Raw genomic sequence first — 22,344 nt, 5'->3', positions numbered from 1 at the left:
AAGAGGTACTCTTCTAAGTTTAAAAAGACTTTAGAGTCAAACCAAGTAACAAATTATGGTCCTTAATTGGCTTCTGAATCAATAGGGAGCCACTGGGAGAAAAAAGGGCAACTGGGGATATTTGAGCATGTATTAGATATGAAGGTGACACCAGAGATTGGTAATCTTGTTAAGTACAGGGATGGGGACATAGCTCAGCGGTACAACACTTGTCTAGGATGGGCAAGACCCTGGACTCCATCCCCTAAACCACAAGAAATTTAAATTTGAAAAAATTTTAAGAGAGGATGACATTAGAAATTATTGTCAGTTTTGTTTAGGGATTTGAATGTAGCTGAGTACGTGAAGTGCAAGGCCTTGGGTTCCGTTCCCAAGACCTCAAAAAAAAAAAAGAAAGGAAAAGCTAAGTGTAAAGTTGTTATGTAGAAAAATGTCTTTTTTCCCCAATATTGGGGGTTGAACTGAGTATATCTCAGCCCTTTAGTTTTTGTTTTTGTTTTTGTTTTTGCTTTTGAGACAGGGTCTCACTAAGTCACTAAATTGCCCAGGCTGAGCTCAAGCCTCAGCCTCCTAGAGTACTGGGATTACAGCTGTAGGAAAATGTCATTATTAAAAGGGCATATTAACCAAGGTGAAATAAGATGACTGCAACTTACTTCACAAGACTTCAGCAATAAACAAAAGCAACAGATTAATCAATATGGCAAAATGTTGCCCAGTGTTAAACTTAATGGGTAGGTAAATAGGTGCTGATTATATTAAATTCTCTATTGTCCAGTATGCTTGATACTTTGTTTAAAAGCAAGGCAAAGCTCTGAGCCCACCTCAGTTAGGACTACAACAGCTGTACTATCTGCAGATGATCTGAGACATCCCCACCACCATTCCTCTGTATGCAACCAGAAGCATTAAGCCAGCTGAAACCTACATCCCTGCCGAGAGAAGCCTAAGACCAGGGCTAGGGGACCTGGGGGGTGGACATTTGAATCACTTTAACTTAAGCAAGGCCACTCTGTAAAATGAAAATTTGTAATTTTCATGTACTGGGTCAGAATGCGGGTCAGAGTTAAGGGTCAAAGTGAGGTAGCAAAAAGAAAAGTCCTTCAGAGTTGGAAAGATGTGAGATTTCCAACAGGGTTGGAAAGATATGGAAATCAGCCTGGAACAGGAGCTGGATATAGCCCATTAGGGAGAATTAGAAAGAGGAATCAGAAAACCAAGACAAGCCAAGAGCTGGGACAGGGAGATGGCTAGGACCCAGGAAGAAGCTGCAGGCTCAAAAGGCCACATCCTCCCCCACCCCACCCCAGCAGAGGGCAGGCCAAACAAAGAAAGGTGGCCTGGGGCATCTGCCTGGAACTGAGCTTAAGGAATGGAGGCTGGGGGCCCCGCTGGGAGGGATGGTTCACAGAAGCCTCTCGGCCAGTGTCAGAAGACAGGGGAGAGCAGAGGCTGGATGCAAGGTATGAATCACGAGTCTGGCGGCAGGAAGACCCGCTCTATGAAGTGAACAGAGATTGGTGACTAGAGGGTCCGCTTGGCAGAACAGGCATAAGAGGATATGAGAAGCTTCCACAACACTTTGAAGTCAGAGATGCCTCCCACCACATGCTGCATACCGACAGAGCTCAGCAAGCAGGGACGAATGGATGGCTTTGTGTAAATGTGAGGCACTGTTGAAAAGCAAGGGTCTGGAAAATAACTGAAATTGGGATCCTGCTTTTGCAGCCTTCTCTGTTCGCGCTTCCTCATCTGATAAGTGGGAGAGTAGTAGTATGGGTTGTTTTTTTTTTTTTTTTTTTTTTGGTACCGGGAATGGAACTCAGAACTTTCCGTTTGCTAGGCAGTCGCTTGTGCCGCTGAGCTATATCCGCTGCCTGTAGTATGGGTTTCAAAGGCAAAATATAAGGAGAAGAAGAACTGCTGCAAAGAGGAACTAAGAATTCAGTTACTAATGAGGGTGGAGGGCAGAGAGGAGATACCTGAGCTCTCCCGGCCCAAGAACGCCTGAGTAAAAATCTCGCCGACCCAAGCTTGCAGCTCCAAGTCCTGCTGCACCGAATCATCACTGGGGTAATAGTAGCCCACGATTTCTGAGACAAAGCTGCAGGAAAGAGATGCTGGTGTCTCTGGAGGAACCTTGGCCCGGCCCGGCCCGGCCACACACCAAAGCCAACTACCACTCAGGCTGGGGAGAGGCAGATGGCCCGAGTTCACTGAGAGTTCATGGAGATTCAGTGGGGACCCCCTGTTCCAGTTGGAACCCCAGTATCCAGGCTTCCCTCAGGTCCCATCCCTGATCCTGAATCAAGAAGGCTGTGGGCCTCCTTCCCGCACAGAGGCCTGGGGGAGAATCCACAGGGAAGAGTCTGCCTCATGCTCCCCTTCCTGGGCGCTCAGCCACCCTGAGGAGGAAGCCCTGCCTGCCTGCTTGTGGGCCTGGAGTCGCCAGCCATCCTTAGCTGTTGGACAGCCCAGCCCCTCTTTTCTCCTCCTCCACTGTATTGCCTGCGCCCACCCCTCTGTAGCTCACATCTACCAACCATTTCACAGGGGACCCCAACTCCAAATCCTACCCTTGGGCAGTCCCTATGCTGGCTGGAGTCTAGGGACACCCGGGATCCCCAGCCCCAAAAGCCCCGGCCGGCATGGCACAGCCCTGGTGAGGCTAGAGGGCTGCCCTGCTGGGCTCGCACCTCTCAATGGCTGCCCAGATCTTCAGGCCGTCATCTCGGTAGTAATAGTTAGGGACTGTGAGGACGCCACGGGCTCGCAGGCTATCCGGAAGGCAGAAATTGGTGTAGGTGAAGTGGGCCAGACCTGTCCTCATGAGGTAGATGAGGCCACGCCTCCCGATGGACGTGACCTGTAGACACAGCACAGCTCGGCTCCGGGCTGGCCCAACCTCCACCCAGGGCCCGGGGACACCCATATGGGCCTGCCTCAGTGCAGTCTGCGTGGGCTGCGGCCCTACTATGTGCATAGTAGAGCTCCTCAGATATTTGATAAGAAAAGAATACACTGAAAGCCGGAGCAGCGAGAACCGGGCTGGGCCCCGCCTCCTCTGAAGGTGGCACTGGGGCTGAGGCAACCCTGCCCGCGAAACCGCGGCGTGAGGGGGTGGAAGTCCCGAGTGGAGCTCGTGGGCGGAGCAAGCGGGGAGGGCGGGGCTTGCGGGAAGGGGCAGGTGGAGATTGCGGACCCGGTCTCCAGCTTGTGGACCGGGCAAAGCATCCTCAGGGGCGGGGCCAGAAAGGTCATTCTCCCAGGCTAAGGAGGCCGCACCTGGTCCACGAGGCCCTCTGGATTGAGCAGCGTGGCCCTGGCAATGGTGTTCACCTGCAGCGTGTAGCGAGTGTGGGGAAGCAGGAGCTGCGAGCAAAACGAGGTCACATGAGTCCAAAGTCAAGGAAGAAGGCCGCTCGCGCCCCCCCCCCCGCTTGACCCCTTCCCTGCGTGGCACTGACCTTGAAGATAGGATGGCAGAGCGGCAGCTGACGCAGCGTGGCCATGGAGAAGGCCTCGCACAGCAAATGCGTGCACAAAAAGTGCGTGTTGTTCTCGTGCACCAAGAACTCAGAGTTACGCACCCATGTCTTGGCCAGCAGCCAGTCCCACTCGGAGTCAGTGGGCAGAAAGATGGGGCTATCGGGCCCGGGGGTTTGGCTGAGCTGCGAGTGAGCGAGAGTAATAAGGAGGTGGGGCCGAGGCTGTCTGTCCCGGGAGCCACCCCCTACCCACCCACCCCCGCCAAATCCCCGCCCAAATCCCCGCCCCTGGCTCACCTGGATGGCCAAGGGCAGCAGCGCCCCCTGGGGGTTGAGCCACAGCAGGCAGAGTGGGGCAGCCACATATTGCTGACGGCCGTTTAAACAGTGGACTGGGGCGTCCTCCAGGATCCAGTAGTCGGCCAGGAAGATGTTGCCCCTCTGGAAAGGTGCACAGACTCTTAGCGCGCTCTTCACACCCGCGCTCTGCTTCCCTCTCAGTTTGTGCCACAGGAACGAGCTAAGGTCCCCAGTGCGGCCTCAGCAATTCTTGATGCCTGGGCTCAGAGCCAACTCTGGGTACCGCACCCTTCCCAGAATGTGCAGAATGAGGTCCAGATGAGTCTCTCTCCAGCGCCTTGCGCAACCTCTCACCTGATCTCTCTCCAGCATCCAGGACAATCCAGTGTCCTCTGTCCTTCCACACCTGGTCCTTCCTACTGTCACCTCCCCCTTTGAGATTTGACCTCAATATATTCAACAATAACAAAACCAACACACAGTGAGAATTAACTAACTGCTGAAAATGTCTGGGGCATGGCTGCCCCAGAGAGAGTGGCTCGTCACCTACCCCCATGCCCTCAGAGTTCCTAGTCCTCCACGACTGTTCCAGCTCCATCTGGAGGCCTGTTCCATTGGCCTGTTTTTCAGGCCTCAGCATCCGGGATTTTTGAGGCCCTACAAGAGGCCCCATCTGGCCCTAGTCCCTATCTGCTCAACTTGGAAGGTGCAGGCACGGGCTGCACAGGGGATAAGGCCTCAGGCCTAGGCCATTCTTGTCCACGTTCATCCCTCATCCATAATGGCCCCCCGGTTGCCTCCCTTCTATCAAGCCCACTACTGGTCCTCACCCACCTCTAGCTCTGTCTGCAGACAGGTGTCTGGTCCCAGCAAGGGGGCCACCATGTCATTGGTGACGGGCAGCTTGCTGGGCAAGCTGGAGAGGCAATGGAGCATGACAGGGTTGACGCCATTCAGGTACTGGTACCCAAAGAAGTTGTCCTCACACCAGTGTTCTGTGACATACTCTAAGGAGCAAGAGAGAGGACTAGCAGGTCTGGAGATTACTGTTCTAGATTCTGGTCCCATCCAGCCCTTAGCTCATCGCTGTGGCTTAGGTTTTCTCCCGGTATCTTAATGAGGTAGGTACATCTTTGATTGAATGCTGGATTGAATGCTAAGGGTCTGAGAGATGGAGTGACTTGCTCACCTGAGTGGCAGAGCAGGGGTTTGAACCTAAGCCCTTCTGACCCCAAAGCCCAGAACATCTGGTAGGTAGGAATCTGGTAGGTAGAACATCTGGTAGGGAATGAGCTGTGTGCTCCTAATCAGGATTCTCACTAACATATTCTTACCCTCCCCATCAGAGGAGGTGCCTGGGTTCCCAGGGGAATCTGGGTGATCCCACCAGTGAAACCAGGAGCATCTCCCACTCAAATCCAGCAGTCTCCCAGGGAAGACTGGGACAGGAGGAAGGAGTCTGGCGTGAGGCAAGGTGAAGGATAGGCATCCCCTGCCTGACTGTCCACACCTGTAGTGAAGGTCTTGTGGCACCAGAAGATATTCCGCATGTCATCCAGCTTCTTCCAGGAGCCCTTGCGGTCCAGCAGCCCTCGAATCTTCATGCCCAAGGACCTGAGGGGGAAGGGACGATGAGAATGGGTGCTGGGGGCTGTTGAAGCCACTGTGCCCACAATCTGGAAAGAACTGAGGAGGTCATCCCCTACAGTACAGGTGCCTAAGGATCCACACGGGAAATAAGCCTAGTACTTCTGTGACGCTCTGTTAGCCTGAGGAGTTCCTGGTTCAAATACAACCACCCTGGGAGGAGTGACTGATGCCCCTGACCCCCTGGTGCAGACAAGCCACCCTCCTGGGGTTTTGGCTGCTTTCTCCAAGTGTCATTCTTATCAAAGGCCTTCACCCTACGCAACCCCTGACCTACAGGACAAAACCCCAGCTGTGGAGCCTGGCTCATCTGTGAAGTTACCCACAGACCAGTTTCTACCAAGTTTTCCACTGTTTCTCTCACCCTGTGCTCTAGACAAGGCCAGCCAAGGCCTGCTTTACAAACGTAACCAGGCACATACTTTGTATACCACTGGACTGTCGAAAGTGGAATAGGCAAGCAGAGGGTTGGCCCTTCTTTATGAATGTTTATAGTGGCTTTTTTTCCAGTGAGTATCATTTTATAATGGAGGAAGTGGCTGAAATTAAATGGCTTTCCCTCACTTCCAGGGCTCTGCTCCAGCTAGATCTCTCCCAGAAAGCCATCTCCTACTATATGAGGTCTATCTGTTCTTCTAGATACATCTAAGACACAGAGTCCTTTATGCAGCCTTGTCTGGCCCTCCCCAAAACACACAGCTTGGGTCTTTCACGAAACACTCACCATTCCCTGCATGACATTATAAACATAGGACACATATGACATCGTCCATTAGGCTGTGAGCTCCCTAGAGGAAGGTCCTGGCTCTGTGTGCCCCAACACACCCTGCTCCTAATAACCGCTCACCAAGTGTGCTGAACCAAGGGAAGGGAAGGGAGCCCAGAACAGGTAGGCTTGTAGCGATCAGTCAGTAAGGCAGGTTGTATAAAGACATTAATGTGCCCTAAAGTCTGTGGGCAGCTGGGGAAGGCAGAGGGCACGAGGGGGGGGGGTAACGATCTGACAGGCGCAGGGTCGAGATCACCTATACCACAAAGTGCTTGCTCACTCACTGTACAAACATTTGCTCAGTGCCTGCAAATCAAAACCCGGGAGATGAGGAAAAAGTGCCAGGAACTCCACCGTGACAGCAGAAGCTAAGGAAGCACTTTGCAAGTGCCATCCACAAATGTCCTTCCGAACCCTGTGCAGATGCCCCATACTCAGCTCTCTGAACAGCTCCCTGCTCCCACTGGCTCTTCTCAGAGCCCACACTGGTAGTCCCTGTGGTCATCTAGGCTCTTTTCTGCCTACACCTCCACTCCCATCTGGGAACCAGTCTAAGAGCATGCGCTACCTTCTCAGAAGCTCTTCCAACCCTTCAGTCCTGCTAGGGCCTCACAACCTGTTCTTTCTCTGGAGACTGGGCCACATGTGCATACTCTATCCACCTGAGATGCTCTTGAGCTCCTGTTCACCCCTCATGCCCTCTTCCTGTCCCACTCATCTTCAGAAATAATCATTCCAAGCACAGAGGTTGAGTGGGACATGGTGGCCCACACCTGTCATTCCAGCACTCTGGAGGCTGAGGCAAGAGCATCACCCTGAGTTCGAGGCCAGCCTGGGCTTCATAAGGGTGTTCAAGGCCGGCCTGTGCTACACAGTGAGACCATGTCTCAAAAGAAAAACACACACACACACACACACACACACACACAGAAGTCCAGGAGATGAGGCCCAAGGCCTTGTCCTGGCTTCCTCTGGGTCTCCACATGCAGCCCGTGCTCGGTTGGCCAACTGAGTCTCGTGGGCCCACCTAAGCAGTTGATCAACTGTAACCTGAGTTTAGACGGTGGGACCTGCCTACTGTCCCCTTATCTCTTCTCTCCACCAGAGCTACCACCTGGACCCAGATGACCCCTGTCCTTTCTAGGCACGCGGGGGGTTAACTGAACTCCTCCCTCCAGCCACATGCACTTAGAGCCCCAGCTGTTTATGTTACTTAAACTGCTAATGACTGCTCTGACAGCTAATTATCTGCATTCATGCTTCCTAAGTGAAGCTGTGAATTCCTCCCAGCCAAAGCCTGTTCTCAAATACTACTACTAAGGAACCCCTATTGAGAGATTATTTTGTCCTGTGTAGTTATCTCATTTTTCTCAAAGTCTCTGAGGTAGTGATAGATGTTATTTGTCATCTAACAAGTGACAGTTAACAGTTTAGAGACTGAGTGAAAATCAAGGGTATACAGCTAGAAAATATGCATTCTAGGACCTGAACCTGAAGTTGTCTAGCTTAAACGAAGCACCAGACTTCTCTGTCTTACTAGACATGGCCCCAGTTCTTGGGACCACGCTGTGCTGGACTAGGTGCTTGCTCTGAAAGGTGCAAAGTATGTGAAGGAACAGAGACTAAGGGACAAGGGAAAGGGACACTGGGGGACAAGAAGAGGGAGTGTGAGGGTGAGAGGCAGAGGAAATGGGGCAGAGACGTGCAGTGTGCGCAAAGGGACAGGGCACTGAGCAAGAGTGTGGAGAGGACGGTGGTCTCACGCAGGGATGGCATTGAAGAGCAACGAGGCCGTCTTGGTGGCTGAGTAGCGGATGTTGGGCTCCATGTGCAGCAGGGATGGGATGTCAATTTTCATGGGGAATCCAGGCAGGTACCGATTCCCAGGGCTGGGGGTGAGGGGAGTAGAAAGACAGAAGCCAGTCAGTAGGACCTGCAACCCTCGCCTCTCCATTCCTTCCCTCAGTCCCCACCCTGCACCCAGGTTCCCCCTCGCTCCTGGCTCTTCCCCTGCCCTTTCTGCTCCAGATCTAAAATGACCTTCTCACTTTTGTCATCTCTGCAGGACCCCATTCCCAGTCCTTTCTTTTCCTGACACTTGAATGAAACTGTATTTGTTATAGGTCCCAACTCCTCCTTCCAGGCTGCCTGGACTCATCCTCCCATCTGACCCTCCACTTCACTCCCCGCTATCTCCTTCCCAAGGCTCAGTCCTCACCTGTCACCCTGGTCTGCACAAGGTATTGTCTTGGTCAAGGCAAATTTCTTATCTGACTCTATCTCCTCAAAGCTGCTGACATCCACCATTCGAGGGAAGCCAGGGGTGTAGATCTTCCAGCTGCCCACAAAAAGAGGCAGATCAAGCAGAGATGGCAGGTCAAGCTTGAGATAAACAGGTTTAACTTTTTTATTTTTATTTGTTTGTTGGTAGTGGTATTGGGAGTTGAACCCAGCGTCTTTGCACTGTCTCAGCACCTATTTTTCCCCCTCTTTTCTGAGACAAGTCCTCACTAAATTGCTCAATTGCCCAAGCTGTGCTCCAATTTACAATCCTCCCACCCCAGCCTTTCATGCTCCTAGGATTAGACGCATGAACCACCACACCCACCTCAGACTTCAAGTTTTGAAGACATGATTTCAGTTTTTTGTTTTTTGTTTTTTTTTTTTTTTTTGGTTTTGGTTTTTTCTGGTACCAGGAACTGAACTCACGACCTTGCGCTTGCCAGGCAGGCGCTTTGCCGCTGAGCTAAATCCCCAGCCCCAAGACATGATTTCAGATTAACACTCCAGAGACCATCCATTTTCTAGATATGTGACAGAGAACTGGATTTTCTCCACTAATGCATTGGGCTTCAAATTAGAATTTGCAGTGGCTGGGGAATTGAGTCCAGGGCCTTGAGCATGCCACTGATCTATACCCCAGCCCTCAGGATAGCATCTGAGGAGGACATAAATGCCCACACTGGTTTAGAAAGCAGTGTGTGCTGAGATTAACATCATGACGGGTTTGAGGATGAGCCTGACGATAGATTGAGATTGGTAAATACTCGGACAGAGTCATTTGTGATATTGCATCTGGGTTACCTCAGGGATATTTGGGAGTTGAGTATGGATTCATTGGTGATACTGGGATAGTTACTGGATTTTTTGTATGTTTATTTTGTTTTCATTTTGTCTGAGTGTGGGAATGAAACCCAAGCCTTGTCCATTCTAGGCAAGTGCTCTACTACTGAGCTATAGCTACATTTCTAGCCAGAGATAATTGCTGATACTAGTTTTTGGATCCAGACTCAGGGTCACTATTAGACTAGGGTTAGGTTTAAATAAGAGTCTTTACCAGAGTTGGGATCCCAATGCTGGGACTCAATCACAGGAATAATCTGATTAAGGCTGAGGTCAGAATAATCATGCGGAAAGAAGTTAAATTAGGACACTCTTACCGATAGCATTCTTGTCGGGCCTGGAGCTCACGCTTTCTGTGATCCAGAAGCAGAGGGAGGGAGTCCTGACAAATGGTTCTTGCTGTGGGGAATGAAAATCACTTGGGCTGGCCTGCCTGGCAAGCTCAAGGTCGAGAGTTCGATTCTCCGCACAGGGGGGTGTGTGTGGGGGGGGGACAAGACTTCATCTAAATCTGTTTTCAAACCACACCCCCTCCTGCAAATCTTGCCTAAATCCCCTATCCCTTGAGCCCAGTCCCACAACCACCTCCATGTGAGTTGGATGGGGGATAGCCTTGTGCTCTTTGTCATTCATCAGGGATCTGAGACAACTGCACCCTCAAATTATAACAGTCTTCCTAAGTGTTGCATGTATACCTTCTCCCTAAACTGGAAACTCCTTAAAGGCACAAGTCATGCTGCATTCATGTTTTGTATTCCCAGCATCTTGCGTGGTACCTGGCACTATGCCTATAACATGCACTTGGTGAGGAACAAATATATTTTGGAAAGTTTTGGAGGCGCTGTGATGATGATGGGGTTTTACAGCGAAGTCTATGAAGAAGTCACTGTGGGCCACAGAGTAATGTTAACCTGCCTTGCTTTGACCTAAAATGTCCATTTCTCCTCCCCGAGACTCATCTCAGTGCAGAGAACAGCTCTAATGTTGCCTCCACTGGCCAGACAGATCTGGAGTCAGAAGACACTGGAGCCCAGCATCCTAGAAATTCCCCAGAAATTCAACAAGGGAAACTAATTCATCAGCCAAGGGACTTCATCCTTGGTAGAAAAGCCAGAAAGAAGGCACAGGGCATCTCCAGCTGAATTCTCTAAACATTGAGGAATTCTATTGAGGTCTAATTAGCTTGCAAGTTAATTTCTCCCTGGACTCCAGAGGAATTCTCTGGGGAAGTCTCTGGAAAGCAGACTGCTTGGCCTATGTGAGTGTATGTTTATACAAGCATGCAAGTGAGTATATCTATGTGTGCCTCTGGAGGGGTAAATACTGCCCCCAAAGTCCCTGCATTTCAGGGCTTTAATGACAAACTTTCATAATGTATCTACTTGGGGGCTTCACATTCCTAAAGCCAACCCTATTCTCTATACTGTGGGCTCTGGGCCACCCCATTCCTAATCCCAAAGACTTCCACAGTACAGCGCAGCCTTCACCACTGACCCACCTGTTCCTGGACGCAGCTCCATGGTGCAGTAACCCTCAATCCACTGGTAACAGGGAAAGGGGATGACAGTGCCATCTGGGGCAGTGACAGTGATGTGGCTGCAGTACCAGGAATCTTTTCGGAAGAAAGCGAAGCGCTCCTTGTGTAGCCGCAGCAGCAAGAGCTCACCCAGCTCTGCTGAGCAGCGCACCTTGTACTTCTGCACCTGAGGTCAGCAATGGAGCAAGCACGTGAGAGGCAGGGAACTATTAAGGCCATCTTTGCCCCCTGCCGGGTGCAGGACCCCTCTGTCTATGCTGACCCAGGCAGTGCCTTTTTATGAACGAGAAAAAGGCCTCCATCCAGGAGGAGGCAGGACCCCTGGTGGTGTGCGAGCAGAGCGTCCCTGGATTTCCCCAGCCACCTCGGCCAGCGGGGCACCCTTGTGCAGCCACCTACAAATAGCTGCACTGTAAGGGGGGCAGACCCCCTCCAGAGAAGGGGAAACCCAGGCTGGGAAGGGAAGGGACTGGCTCAAAGCCCCTGTCAATTACTCGAGGGACGGGGAAGCCAAAGGAAGTCCGGATCCCTGCCCAGTGCTCCTCTCCCTTAGCCCCACCTGGGTAGGGTTCGTCATCCCAGAAACCGCAGAGAACACAAAAAAAGTGCTGACCAGGTCCATGTGAGCAAATCCTGGATTAGCAGGATTTGATGAGTTGGGCAAGAAAGATCCTCCCCCCCGTCAGGGTCTCCTACCAGCTCTTCCCCTCAGAGTCCCCACCTCTCTCCGTTTACACTCACCGATCCGGGGGCGAAGTCTCTGCCCACCCGATCCAGCCGCTGCTTGGGACTCTCGCCACACGTGCCCACCAGCGTGGCAGAGATGTTGTCCATTGTGCCGGCCTTCAGGTAGGAACCAGTGGTCACACACAGGCGGTACACTGCCATGATGGGAGGGAAGGGCGGGTGCCCAGCAACGCTGGCCTGGAGGAGGTGAGCCACCCGAACGGGGTGGGCTGCTGGGTGGGTGCGAGGGGGCTGGGGAAAGGTAGGACCGAGGAAGGACCCAGCAGTCTCTGGGATGCTCCTGAGCTCTCTCTCACCGAAGCTCCGGCCGGGTTGCTTTGGTTCACCCTCCCCACCCAGTCTTGCGCCCCAACACTTGTTTGCTTGCCTCTGGCACAGCCGGTCCCTCTGGCTGACTAACTAGATAAATATCAGAAGTCTAGGTCCACTGCGGAGGGAGGAACAAAATACTGAAACGTAAGCACAGAGGAGGTGATGCCTATATGATTGGTACATTGCCTTCCGCCTAGTCAGGCACTCGACTGACACTCTAGGGCCCTTGTCCACCCACTCTCCAGTTTTCCCCAAGACCCTTTCTCCTGTCTCCCAGCCAGAACTGTCCGACATGTGAATCACCCACGTGTGACTCACTAAGCACACCTGAGCCGCATTCAGTCATACATCGCAAGTGACTGCAGCCACGTGCAGGTGAGTCGTACACACACCTCAGCATGATAGGAGGGTCAGGGGCAGCTCTCCTGCCACCCCACACATCCATCCCCTCCCCACGCTCGGTGTCTGTCCCCCTCCTTTGGCACGCCCCACCGCAGTCTCTCCCTTGTGATAGGGCCGCTCAGGAGACAAAGTGGAGTCCTTGGCGCAAAGCGTGCGGAGGCCTCGTGTGGCATTCTTTGCGTTCCATGTCTGCCCTGATCCCGCAGTTCTGTGGGAGGGAGCCCAGGCGCCCGGAGGATCCGAGATTTGGGTCACAGTCTCCAGGGAGCAACCTCCCAGCGTGGGAAGACAGAAGTCCGCAGCGGCCCCGCGCGGCGGGTCCTGACTCCGCAAGTTACTGAACCAGCCTCCGACGCTCCAGCTCCTGCATCCCAGAGTCCGCGGGGAAATGAGGCAGAAGGCAGGAAAATGTAATCAGCCGCGGCGGGGTGCTCACACTTCTTCAGAGTCTGTTGTTCTGTGTTCAGAGGCATGCTTGGTTGTAGGTTCTGCAAAGAACTCTTTTACAGAGAAGAAGAGCATGTCACTAAGAGCCCGGATAGCTCAGTCGGTAGAGCATCAGACTTTTAATCTGAGGGTCCAGGGTTCAAGTCCCTGTTCGGGCGTTGTAGCTTTTTATCTCACTGAAAAGAGCGGCGTTTGGGTGAATAGGTATGCGGGGCTATTTTCAATGAAGCAACGAAAACGAGTAACAGTAGTTGTAAAAATAATTGTATTTTGTCAAAAGAAAATGGTCTTAGTTTATTTCTGAAGTTGTAACGAATGACAGTGGAGGGAAACACTTTTTAAACATTATGATCTTGGTTTATTAATGTTTTTACTGTAAACTGACAAATTTTTATTGTATATCTTTATAAGGTACACAGTTATATCTACATGCGGACTAGCCAAATGAAGCTAATTAACATTTATCAACTCAATTTTATTTGTGGAGGGAACATTTGAAATTTACGCCCAGCAACTTTGAGATATATAATCCATAATTCTTAACTATAGTCGCTATGCTGTATAATAAACATTAAAGGGGGTATAGCTCAAGAGTAGAGCATTCGACTGCACCAAACATTAAAAAATTATTTCTCCAGTGCACTTAAAGCTTTGTACCTTCTGATAGTCATCAGCAGATCAGCACGGCTCTCCTAACCATCATTCCACTCTTCGCTTCTGTGAGTCTGATTGCTTTAAATTCCACAAATAGATTAGATCATACGGTATTTGTCTTTCTGTGCCTGGCATCATTTAGAACAATAAAGAGGAGATGTTTTAGAGTAGTATTTCTGCAAACTATGTATGCAAGTGCAAACTTTGTAGGAGCTACATCAAAAAGAGTAAAATATTCGGAGAAATTAATCATAATAATATATTTACTTAACCAAATATGCCAAAATCTTAACTTGCAATCAATATTTTTATTTTTTATTTTTTATTTTAAAGAGTAAAAGAAGGATAACATAATAATAGGAGGGGCTTACCAAATTACAGACAAAGTGGTAGGAAATTATCAGTGGTTATTGTTTTACATATTGTTATCTACAAGATAGTTTCTCAGGAAAACAAATAGACAAATAATAGTGACAAAAGAGGTAGGAGATTATCAGACAAAATTTTACAGACAAAAGAGGTAGGAGATTATCAATAGTTGTACTATACTTTGGTATCTTCAAAGTGGCTTCTAAAGAAAATAAATAGAGCTATACATGAGTGACCTATTGAATAATCATTAACTATTCTCAGTGGTTGTTGTAGGAAACACATAATAATAAACATACATACATTTACGAAATAGCATAGGAACAATACAAACATTAGAGAGTTATGGATAGATTAGTAGGAAAATATCAATGGTTGCTGTAATACATGGTGGTATCTTCAAAGTGGTTTCTCAGGAAGACAGAGATACTCAAGAAGGATTTAACAAGTAGTTACAGCCTAACAATATTTTTTAAATATTAATGAAATTTTGTCTTTTTCGTACAGCCTTCAATCTTAGTAGCTGAAAGTATATAATGGTTCAAATTTCAGGTGCTCAGGAGTGTTGTCTACTATACTCAGCTCTGTAATTGCATTTTGGCTAAGTGACAGGGTTGGGGAAGACAGGCAGAATAGAAAATTGAGTAATGTATAAAGTTTGAGGAAAACAGTGCAGTGTAGGTTCCATGGTGTAATGGTTAGCACTCTGGACTCTGAATCCAGCGATCCGAGTTCAAATCTCGGTGGAACCTTTGATTTTCAGGTCTGTCCTTAGTAAAATATAAATATATTATTTGTTGCGTTGTGTACAACATCCTCTTCACCAGAAATGAATCTCAAACCACAAGCAACTTAGAAGCTTGTTCTTGCCTCATGGTGGGTAATTCAAATCACCGTAATACATGGAGGAGAGAAATACAGGAAATCATATACACACATATATATACATATATTTATATTTATATATATGAAATGGTACTGAGATAAGAATGTTATATTTGAACATGTTAAAATAGATCAGTTACAAAGAAATAAAGGTTATTTCGGCAGTTTCCACCATATCTTGGTTTAGAGTGTGGTCGCTGACCCCATTAGTCTTCCGTCTGGAAGACCAAACAGGAGCAAGTCGACAGTGAATCTGCTTATAAGGTCCTCGTAAAAAGGAGCATTTAAAAAAAAGAAAAAACAAAAAAAGAAAACCTTGGCCTGGCAGCGGTGGGATTCGAACCCACGCCTCCGAAGAGACTGGAGCCTAAATCCAGCGCCTTAGACCGCTCGGCCACGCTACCTGCATGAAAATGGAGGGTCCCCGCTATCCTCCTAAGAGAGTAGAAGGCAGAAGTTAAGGTGATGACAACATTGAATTGATTTCCTTTTCCACGTTCTTCAAATTAGGACAGGAGAACCATCGAGACCCTGGACCACGTGGCGAGAAAAGATGAGCCCGGAGAAAACAGACACACAGAAATTTACAACAAAACAAGTTTATTTGCTGGGGCCACATCTGAGAGTGCAGTGCGTCTGAGCCGGAAGCACTCCCCTAGCGGGCAGCCGGAGCTTTGCACTCTCATGCTCGCTCTCGTTCGTTTGCTCTCCCTCCCTGTTTCTTGCACGCTTGCGCTCCCTCACTCCCACCTGGCTCACGTACTTTACGCAGTTTATCTTTCACCCCACCCCCACCCCCACCCCCCAACTGGCCTCAGAGAGCCTAACCTCGCATTCCTGGTACGCTCCGCCCAATTTCCACGTACATTCACTCCCTTACCCTGCCCCTTCAACTTGCTACTACCCGTAAGCTGCGAGACGCTACCACCCGCCAGGTGGCTCTGTGGCGCAATGGATAGCGCATTGGACTTCTAGTAATAAAAAAGCGATTCAAAGGTTGTGGGTTCGAATCCCACCAGAGTCGATTTTATTTCAAAAGTTTTTTTTTTTTTTTTTTTTTTTTTTTCCTTTCTTTCCTTTTTACCTGGCTTTTCTTAAAGGCCCATCTCTTTTCCCCTACCCTATCTCTGCGCTTCCCACTTGGTTTCAGACCTAACCTTAGTCTCTGCTCTGCTCTCTTTACTTACCTGTTTGCCCTGGGACTTGGGCCATGGAGAGCAGGACTACGGGTAGAAGACAGAAAGGAAGGGAAAGTGGGCGTGGACGCCGAGATAAAGGCAGGGCCCTGGCTCCGGGACACACGGGGATTTAATAACCACTTTATTCCATGCACTAGGGACTTGGGAAAGGACTAGGACTGAGCTGGAGCAGAGGGTACAATCCTAGAAGCAGGGTGGAGGGGGTCGGGGAAAAGGGACAGGAATCAGGGAATATATATTTATATAGATACTCTAATATAGACCACATCTCACCCACGCGCTGAGCCCCCGCGCCCCGCTGCCCTCCCCAACACCTCGCCCGGACGCCCGGATCCCTCTGCTGCCCTCGGGCTGGAGTCTCTACCCCACTCCCAGCCCCCGCTCCCGCCCCCATCCCCCCTGAGCTCAGGGCCAAGGTCTCCAGAAAGCGGGCGGCGGGAGCGGCGGGGCCTTGGGAGCCCCGTCTTGTCTGTAAGGCGGCGGCGGCGGCGGCAGCAGTCCGGTGAGGGGCGCCGGCGCGCCAGAATCCCAGGCGCTAGGGGAGCAGAGGGATGGGGACCAAGCGCAGCGCGGGCTAGGGGGGCCCTGGTGCAGCGCGGGGCCAAGAGCTGGTGTGGCGGGGTCCAGCGGTGGACGCGACATTGGGGGCCTCGGATCTACGGGCTCCGGCCGAGGCGGTTTGGGGCGCAGGTAGCCGTGCAGCGCGGAGAAGAGCTGGGCGCGGGCGGCCGGGCTGGCGTCGTGCGCGAAGGCTGCCAAGCGGAGCAGGCATTCGCGGAAGCCGGACAAGTAGCAGCTGGCGAGCGCCTCGGCGTCCTGGACTGGGGACCGGGGAACCCCTGGAGCCGCGGAGGCGGAGGCGGCCAGCGGGAAGACAGACCGGCAGGGCAGGGACCCAGCAGGGGTGAGGGAAGGGGCGGGGCGCAGAGGTACCGAGGTCGGACGGGCGCACAGAGACAGGAAGCCGGATGGATGGACAGAGAGAAGAAATGAGGGAGACACAGACACAGACACAGACACGCGCGGGTATTATTAACCTCGCCTAGGAGCAGAGTCTGCCGCCCCCCAAGCCCACCGTCCACCGCAGGGCTGCCCCAGCTTCCCCAGCCGAGCCTCCAGGGGTCCCCCACCCTCCGCTGCCCCACCCCCGCTCTGTACCCGGGGGCTCCACCCGGCTTCGCTCCCTCAAGTAGCCCACGGCGAACTCCAGTATCTCTGCTTTCTCCAACTTCGGGTTCCGGAGGTTCTACAGACGGGCGGGGAGGGCGCAGAGACAGAAAGGGGTGGGGAGAGAGGGGGAAAGTGGCAGGGAGAAGAAGGGAGGGGCGGATACTGTAGCTGGCGGTGCCCCCAGAACGCGCGACCGGATGTGGAGTGAGATGACCAAGAAAGGTCCTGTCCCACCCTGAGACGAAACTGTCCAAGCCGAGGGCATGGGACCAGCACCCAGCGTGTGAGGAGGGGGGCGGAAATGGCTACCCAGGGGGTGAAAACTGCCGCAGAACTGAAGCTGGCTGATCTGGAGGTGTCAGGGAGGGGAAGGGGACATTCAGAGAGACACGGGGTGATTGATCCACCCTGGAAGCGAAATTTACAGAACCAGACGGGGAATTTACAGACCCGGCGTTCTGAGAACTAGAGGGAGTCTGAAGTGGCATCCCAAGGACCGGGCTCGGGTCAGGGATACCTTGGGGCCAGGGTTGCCCCTGCAGCCTATGTCCCTAGCCCAGTGGGAAGCCCTGGGAAGGGGGAATCGGATCCTTGGGAGTCCGGACCTAGCGGAGGGACTGACCTGGTCCCGGGTCCGCTCCAGCAGCAGCAGCCGTAGCTCTTCCAGGCTGCGGTTGATGCGGTCCCGGCGCCGCTTCTCCACTAGCGGCTTCAGCATCTACGACCAGCGGGAAGGGAGAGCGGGCCGACCGGACCGAGACTCAGCGCCGCCGCGCCGGCGTCCGGATCCCGCCGCTGGGAGAGCCTTCTTCCACTTTCCCAGGACCCCAGATTGCCTAGGGCCGGGCCGTCCCCTCCCTCCCCACTCCCCGCCCTCCCACGGCTCCTGGGATCCCTTCCTGAAGCTCGCCTCCTCTCTCTCCCGGGTCTTCCGTATTCTCTCTGAGTCTCGTCCTCCCTCCTCCCCATTCTGTGTCTCTCCTCTTTCTCTCTACGTCTCCGTCTTGTGCAGTCTCTGTCTCAGTGGAGAACTCTGAGGACCCTCTTTGTGCCCAGGCAAGCGCGCTGCACGGTGCGGGACTCAGAGCGGGCGGCCCTGAGTGTAGAAAGGGAGACACCTAGCGCGACCGCTCTCCCTTTTCTCCCTCAGACCGGCCCCTTCACTGCTTTTCCGGAAGTCTTCCATCGGGGACCTCTGGAACCCATCCCCGACGCCTTCTGCAAGGACTACTTTAGGTCAGCTCTGGCTCACAGCCCCCGTGGAGCTAGGGCCTGTTCATCTCTTCTCTTCTCTGTCTCCTCTTCCCTTCTCTTCCGTTCCGTTTTCTCTTCTCTTCTCTTCTCTTCTCTTCTCTTCTCTTCTCTTCTCTTCTCTTCTCTTCTCTTCTCTTCTCTTCCCTTCCCTTCCTTTCCCTTCCCTTCTCTTCTCTTTCTCCTCTCTTTTTCTTCTCTCTTCTCTTTCTCTCTCTTCTCTTCTCTTCTCTCTTCTCTCTCTCTCTTCCCAACCCCTTTCCTTGGTTCCCTCTTGCTCATTTTACTGAAATTCTGGTCCTCCCTCCCCCACAAGGTGCCGCTTTACCCAGTTCCCTAGACCTCTGCTTCCGCCGCTCTCACACGTCCTGCTCTGACCCTGTCTCTCTTTCTTCATCAAACTTTGCAGCTTTCTCTGCAGCGCCTGGCTCCTTGGATCCTCCCCACCCCGGGCACCTCTCCCCTTTCAGCCCTGTGTCCCCATCTTCACCCTTGATCCACGGTGTCAGGGCCCAAGCTCCCAGGCCGGACCGAGGACCTCTGCTCCCTCCCCTCCCGCCTCTCACCTTGGGGCCGTCCCTATTCTCAGCTCTATCTCGGGTGACCATTGCTCCTCCGGACCCTGGCGCGGACCGGGGCCGCGCTTGCCTTGGTCTTTATATCCCGCGGAGCTGGGGTAGGAGGGATAGGCCACGGCCCCGCCCCCTTCGGCAAGCACCTGGATCCTGCGGGGCCAGGACCCCCGGCACGAGGCTCCCGGAAAGGCCAGGAGACAAGGGGGGCGGGGAAGGAGAGGAACTGGCCTGAGAATTGGGAAATAAGGGCCGAATAAGCACTGGCTGGTTTAAGGACCGTAAGGCTGTATAACGAGGAGGGGACACAGCAGAAGGGAGGATGGAGAGATAGAGTTTCAGTATTGGGGACAGAACTCAGAGGTGAAATTCAGAGAGTTTCCTAGAGTGGCAGCTTTCTTGGAGGTTCGCTGTTCCCCCAAGAACACTTAAATAAAATTAGCGCCTCTCAGCCTTCAGGCTAAGTACTGTAAATTGTCACCCAAACTCCCCTCTTGGTCGATATAGGGAATAACTGTGTAACCCAAGGGAATAACTGTGAACCTCTACTTCAACTGGGGCTCTCTGCCTGGCGGTGGAAGAGGTGCACTGTTCAATTCGCCCATTATCTGAGCGCTGTCTGTGTGCACAGGGCACTGGTCTAGGTTTGAGTAGTTCAAATTGAAATGCGGGAGAGGTCTAGCTTATCCTTGCAGATCTAGTGGGGAAAGGCGATGTGTCATCAAGCTATTATAAAAGCAAAGGAGGTGGGTGCTCCTGGAAAAGGATTTCCTTGGAGATGACTGGACTAAGGGAAAGCAAGGAGCGCTTTGAGGAAAAAGAATCAAATCTTTAAAGTCTGAGTCGGAGTAGAAAGATCTCTCTACTTACAAGTATTTAATTCAAGAATTAACTCAGGAACGTAGCTAATGGGAAACTTCATACATGGGTACCCGTGTTGCTTGCATATGAAGGCCCTTCCTAACTGTAGGCGAGCAGGGAGCAGGCAGTTTTCCTAAAGGTACAAGAAAGGGATGCAAAAAAAGGGATCAACACTCACCTCAAACCAACAGCATGACCTTCTCTCCAGAAGGATGCGTGAACACTTGAAGACTTCAGGACGAAGTGCCTGAGAAGGTAAGTGAGATTTAATGGGACAAAGAGTGCCACGGACAAGTACACAGAAAGACAGGGTTACAAACCGAGATAGAAGATAGTTGCCAAGTGAGAGGAAAGTGGGGTTTCCTCCAAGTCCTTCCTGAGCCTCCTCCACAACTTGGTTTTTTTCGCAGGGGGGGGAAAAAAAACTTTCTTGCTAAAGACCGAACCTGGAGGATCCCAGATCTTCAGGAGGGGACTTCCATTTGGGATCAGGGCCCTCAGCACATCCCACCTCCCCTATCTCCGCCAAATGGGAGGGCAGATGTGTGGCCTCAGCAGCCCCCGCTGCCCCCCTCCTTGGGAACCTGGGCTCGAGTTGAGTTTTTCTCACCTGCACGCGAGGCTCGGGGCCCTGAGCTGTTCGCACCCGGGTGTGGGGCCGCCCCTGGCCATATGGAGTGGGTTTATGGCAGGGTGGCCGGATCCAGGCGAGAGGAAGAATGACCCAGAGCCCCACCCACGAGAACCATTGCGGGCCATCTCTTCCCTGAATGTGCAGCCTCTGCTGTCTGCCCAGGGGCGTTAGCCTCAGCTTCCTACAAAGCTGGAACTGGGAGAACGATTTCTGTCGCTTGCATTGGTGGTTCAGTGGTAGAATTCTCGCCTGCCACGCGGGAGGCCCGGGTTCGATTCCCGGCCAATGCAGTGTGTGTGTTCCTTTTATAAAGAGGAAAAATTCATTGGTCATATTTTTAATATGGCGTATTGGTTTAAACAGTTCTATCTAGTGTTCACTGTAGCCTTTGACTCTTGCAAAATTGGAAGCTCGAGATCCAAAGCCTCATTTCTTAGGTCCTCACATGCCCCTCCTTCCAGTTTGAGGGTCCTGAGCCTCCACACCCCTCCCTCCACCCCTGGCCCGCGCCTCCACAGGCGTGACCCTGAGAAAGGACGCTGCACTCGGATCCCTACCCCGGGGGTCCTCTCGACCCTCGGCAGGGAGGGATGTTCTCCCCGCCCACTACTCTCTAACTTCCTTGCCTTTCTTTCCACCTCTCTTCCTCCTCCTCTTATTTTCTGCTCTCTGAACCGGACATGGTGGCTCACGCCTGTAATCCCAGCACTAGGGAGGCTGAGGCAGGAGGATCGTTGTGAGTTTGAAGCCATCCTTGGCTACAAAGTGAGCTCAGGCCAGCCTGAACTGCACAGCGAGACCCTGGAAGTGCACTTCCTTTTCCCCTGGGCTTGGGCCTTTTTTGTCTCGCAGTCTTTCGGGTCTCTGATGACTTCTTGGTGACTATCTCTCAGTGTTTCCAGATCTCTTAACGACTGCTGCTCGGGGTCTCTTTGCTCTCAGTCTTTAGTGGTCTCTACGGCCTCTGCTTCTGGCCTCCAAGTCTGGCCCCTCGAATCTCTCCCCTTGCTCCCCATCTCTCTGCCTGTGTCTCCGAGTGTCTCCGGTCTGTCGCCGCCCGGGATTGTGCGCTCCCACGCTCCGGCCAGCCCCAGGGAAGCTCGCGCTCTTGCACCTCCAGGTTCCCGACACCTCCCCGCCCCGCCCCTTCCCGGCCGCTTTGATCCCGCACGCGTCGCGCCGGCAGGCGGGCTGGAGGGGCGCGGCCACCTGCCGAGGCCACTTGTGCGCGGGACCCGGCGGCGCGGGTCCCACACTCCGCCGCCCGCTTCCGCTCCCCTCCGGCGCGTTCCGCCCCTCTCCGCGCCCCTCCTCCGGGGGCTCTTCGACTGCTCTCCGGGCGCCGAGGCTGGGTTCCAGTCTTTGTGTATCTTGGTCTCCCTCTATCTCTGTCTCTGTCCCCGGTTTCTGTCTCCTACCTCTTTCAGCCGGTTCCCTCTGGGCCAAGAGTCTGGCTCACTGTCAGGATTGTGGCGATGACAGGCCACGCTCTCCTCTGGGCTGTAAGTCTTACAGAGGTCCCAGAAGGAAACTAAAACGCTCTGAGCATCTGTGCATCTGTGGGCGCAGCTGCTGCATTTATTCACCAAGTCGATGTTTATTCAGTGCATCTTATGCATTGGGTATTGTTAGGTATAGAAGGCACATCCGGTCTGGGTGTTCCTGAAGCTTACATTACAGTGGCAAGACAGACAATAACCAAGAAAAGAGAAGCTGTTACAGGATAACTTCAAATGGTTATAAGGCTGGAGCTCCACCTACGTGAACCGGCCAATGCAGTCTTTCGGGTCTGTAACTGACAAAGTTACTCAGAGCCCATCTGAGTAAATTGTGGGCATATATCCCAGGAAACTGCAAATCCAATTTCTCACCTTCGTGAGCTCCACCTACGTGAACCACTGCAGGTCATCCTTTCCCTGGCAATGACTCGCTAGAGTATACCGTGGTGCTACTGTACTCTTGCTCCTCAGCAAGAGG

The 22,344-nt window shown here is 52.3% G+C and overlaps 2 protein-coding genes, 1 long non-coding RNA gene and 5 other non-coding genes across 9 annotated transcripts in view; 5 read left to right on the top strand and 3 right to left on the bottom strand.

Moving 5' to 3' along the window:
• Window positions 1–12,002, bottom strand: part of Aloxe3 (arachidonate lipoxygenase 3) — a 24,426-nt gene extending 12,424 nt beyond the window's left edge. The window contains exons 1-12 of the mRNA XM_005399436.2: window positions 11,606–12,002; window positions 10,826–11,030; window positions 9,645–9,726; window positions 8,423–8,542; window positions 7,968–8,093; window positions 5,299–5,402; window positions 4,623–4,795; window positions 3,786–3,929; window positions 3,468–3,671; window positions 3,286–3,372; window positions 2,697–2,866; window positions 1,983–2,104 (exon numbers count right to left, since the gene is read on the bottom strand). Of these exons, the coding sequence (XP_005399493.1) occupies window positions 1,983–2,104; window positions 2,697–2,866; window positions 3,286–3,372; window positions 3,468–3,671; window positions 3,786–3,929; window positions 4,623–4,795; window positions 5,299–5,402; window positions 7,968–8,093; window positions 8,423–8,542; window positions 9,645–9,726; window positions 10,826–11,030; window positions 11,606–11,752 (1,684 nt within the window). The 5' untranslated portion in view covers window positions 11,753–12,002. The remainder of the gene's footprint in view (window positions 1–1,982; window positions 2,105–2,696; window positions 2,867–3,285; window positions 3,373–3,467; window positions 3,672–3,785; window positions 3,930–4,622; window positions 4,796–5,298; window positions 5,403–7,967; window positions 8,094–8,422; window positions 8,543–9,644; window positions 9,727–10,825; window positions 11,031–11,605) is intronic.
• LOC106150194 lies at window positions 11,624–13,733 on the top strand. Of its 2 annotated transcripts, none has more exons than XR_001236866.1 (3): window positions 11,624–11,713; window positions 12,201–12,298; window positions 12,532–13,733. It is a non-coding gene; the product is annotated as an uncharacterized LOC106150194 (long non-coding RNA). The 2 variants fall into 2 exon arrangements; XR_001236865.1 differs by having other exon boundaries at window positions 12,438–13,733.
• Window positions 12,858–12,930, top strand: Trnak-uuu. Its single transcript has one exon. It is a non-coding gene; the product is annotated as a tRNA-Lys (tRNA).
• Window positions 13,734–14,475: 742 nt separating the features above from the next.
• On the top strand, window positions 14,476–14,547 carry Trnaq-cug. Its single transcript has one exon. It is a non-coding gene; the product is annotated as a tRNA-Gln (tRNA).
• Window positions 14,548–15,002: 455 nt separating this feature from the next.
• On the bottom strand, window positions 15,003–15,084 carry Trnal-uag. Its single transcript has one exon. It is a non-coding gene; the product is annotated as a tRNA-Leu (tRNA).
• A 533-nt stretch (window positions 15,085–15,617) lies between these two features.
• Trnar-ucu lies at window positions 15,618–15,704 on the top strand. Its single transcript is given in 2 exon segments — window positions 15,618–15,654; window positions 15,669–15,704. It is a non-coding gene; the product is annotated as a tRNA-Arg (tRNA).
• Window positions 15,705–15,744: 40 nt separating this feature from the next.
• Window positions 15,745–18,912, bottom strand: Hes7 (hes family bHLH transcription factor 7). The gene is made up of 4 exons (XM_005399434.2): window positions 18,867–18,912; window positions 17,672–17,767; window positions 17,038–17,125; window positions 15,745–16,718 (listed from the first exon to the last, which is right to left on the bottom strand). Exons 1-4 carry the CDS (start codon window positions 18,906–18,908, stop codon window positions 16,285–16,287), a joined length of 660 nt encoding a protein of 219 aa, XP_005399491.1. The 5' UTR covers window positions 18,909–18,912; the 3' UTR covers window positions 15,745–16,284.
• A 1,674-nt stretch (window positions 18,913–20,586) lies between these two features.
• Window positions 20,587–20,657, top strand: Trnag-gcc. The gene has a single exon. It is a non-coding gene; the product is annotated as a tRNA-Gly (tRNA).
• Window positions 20,658–22,344: the final 1,687 nt, after the last annotated feature.

This window comes from Chinchilla lanigera, unplaced genomic scaffold, assembly GCF_000276665.1.
Source record: "Chinchilla lanigera isolate Chin_1 unplaced genomic scaffold, ChiLan1.0 scaffold00066, whole genome shotgun sequence".
Taxonomy (NCBI): domain Eukaryota; kingdom Metazoa; phylum Chordata; class Mammalia; order Rodentia; family Chinchillidae; genus Chinchilla; species Chinchilla lanigera.
This window is presented reverse-complemented; position numbering and strand designations above follow the sequence as displayed.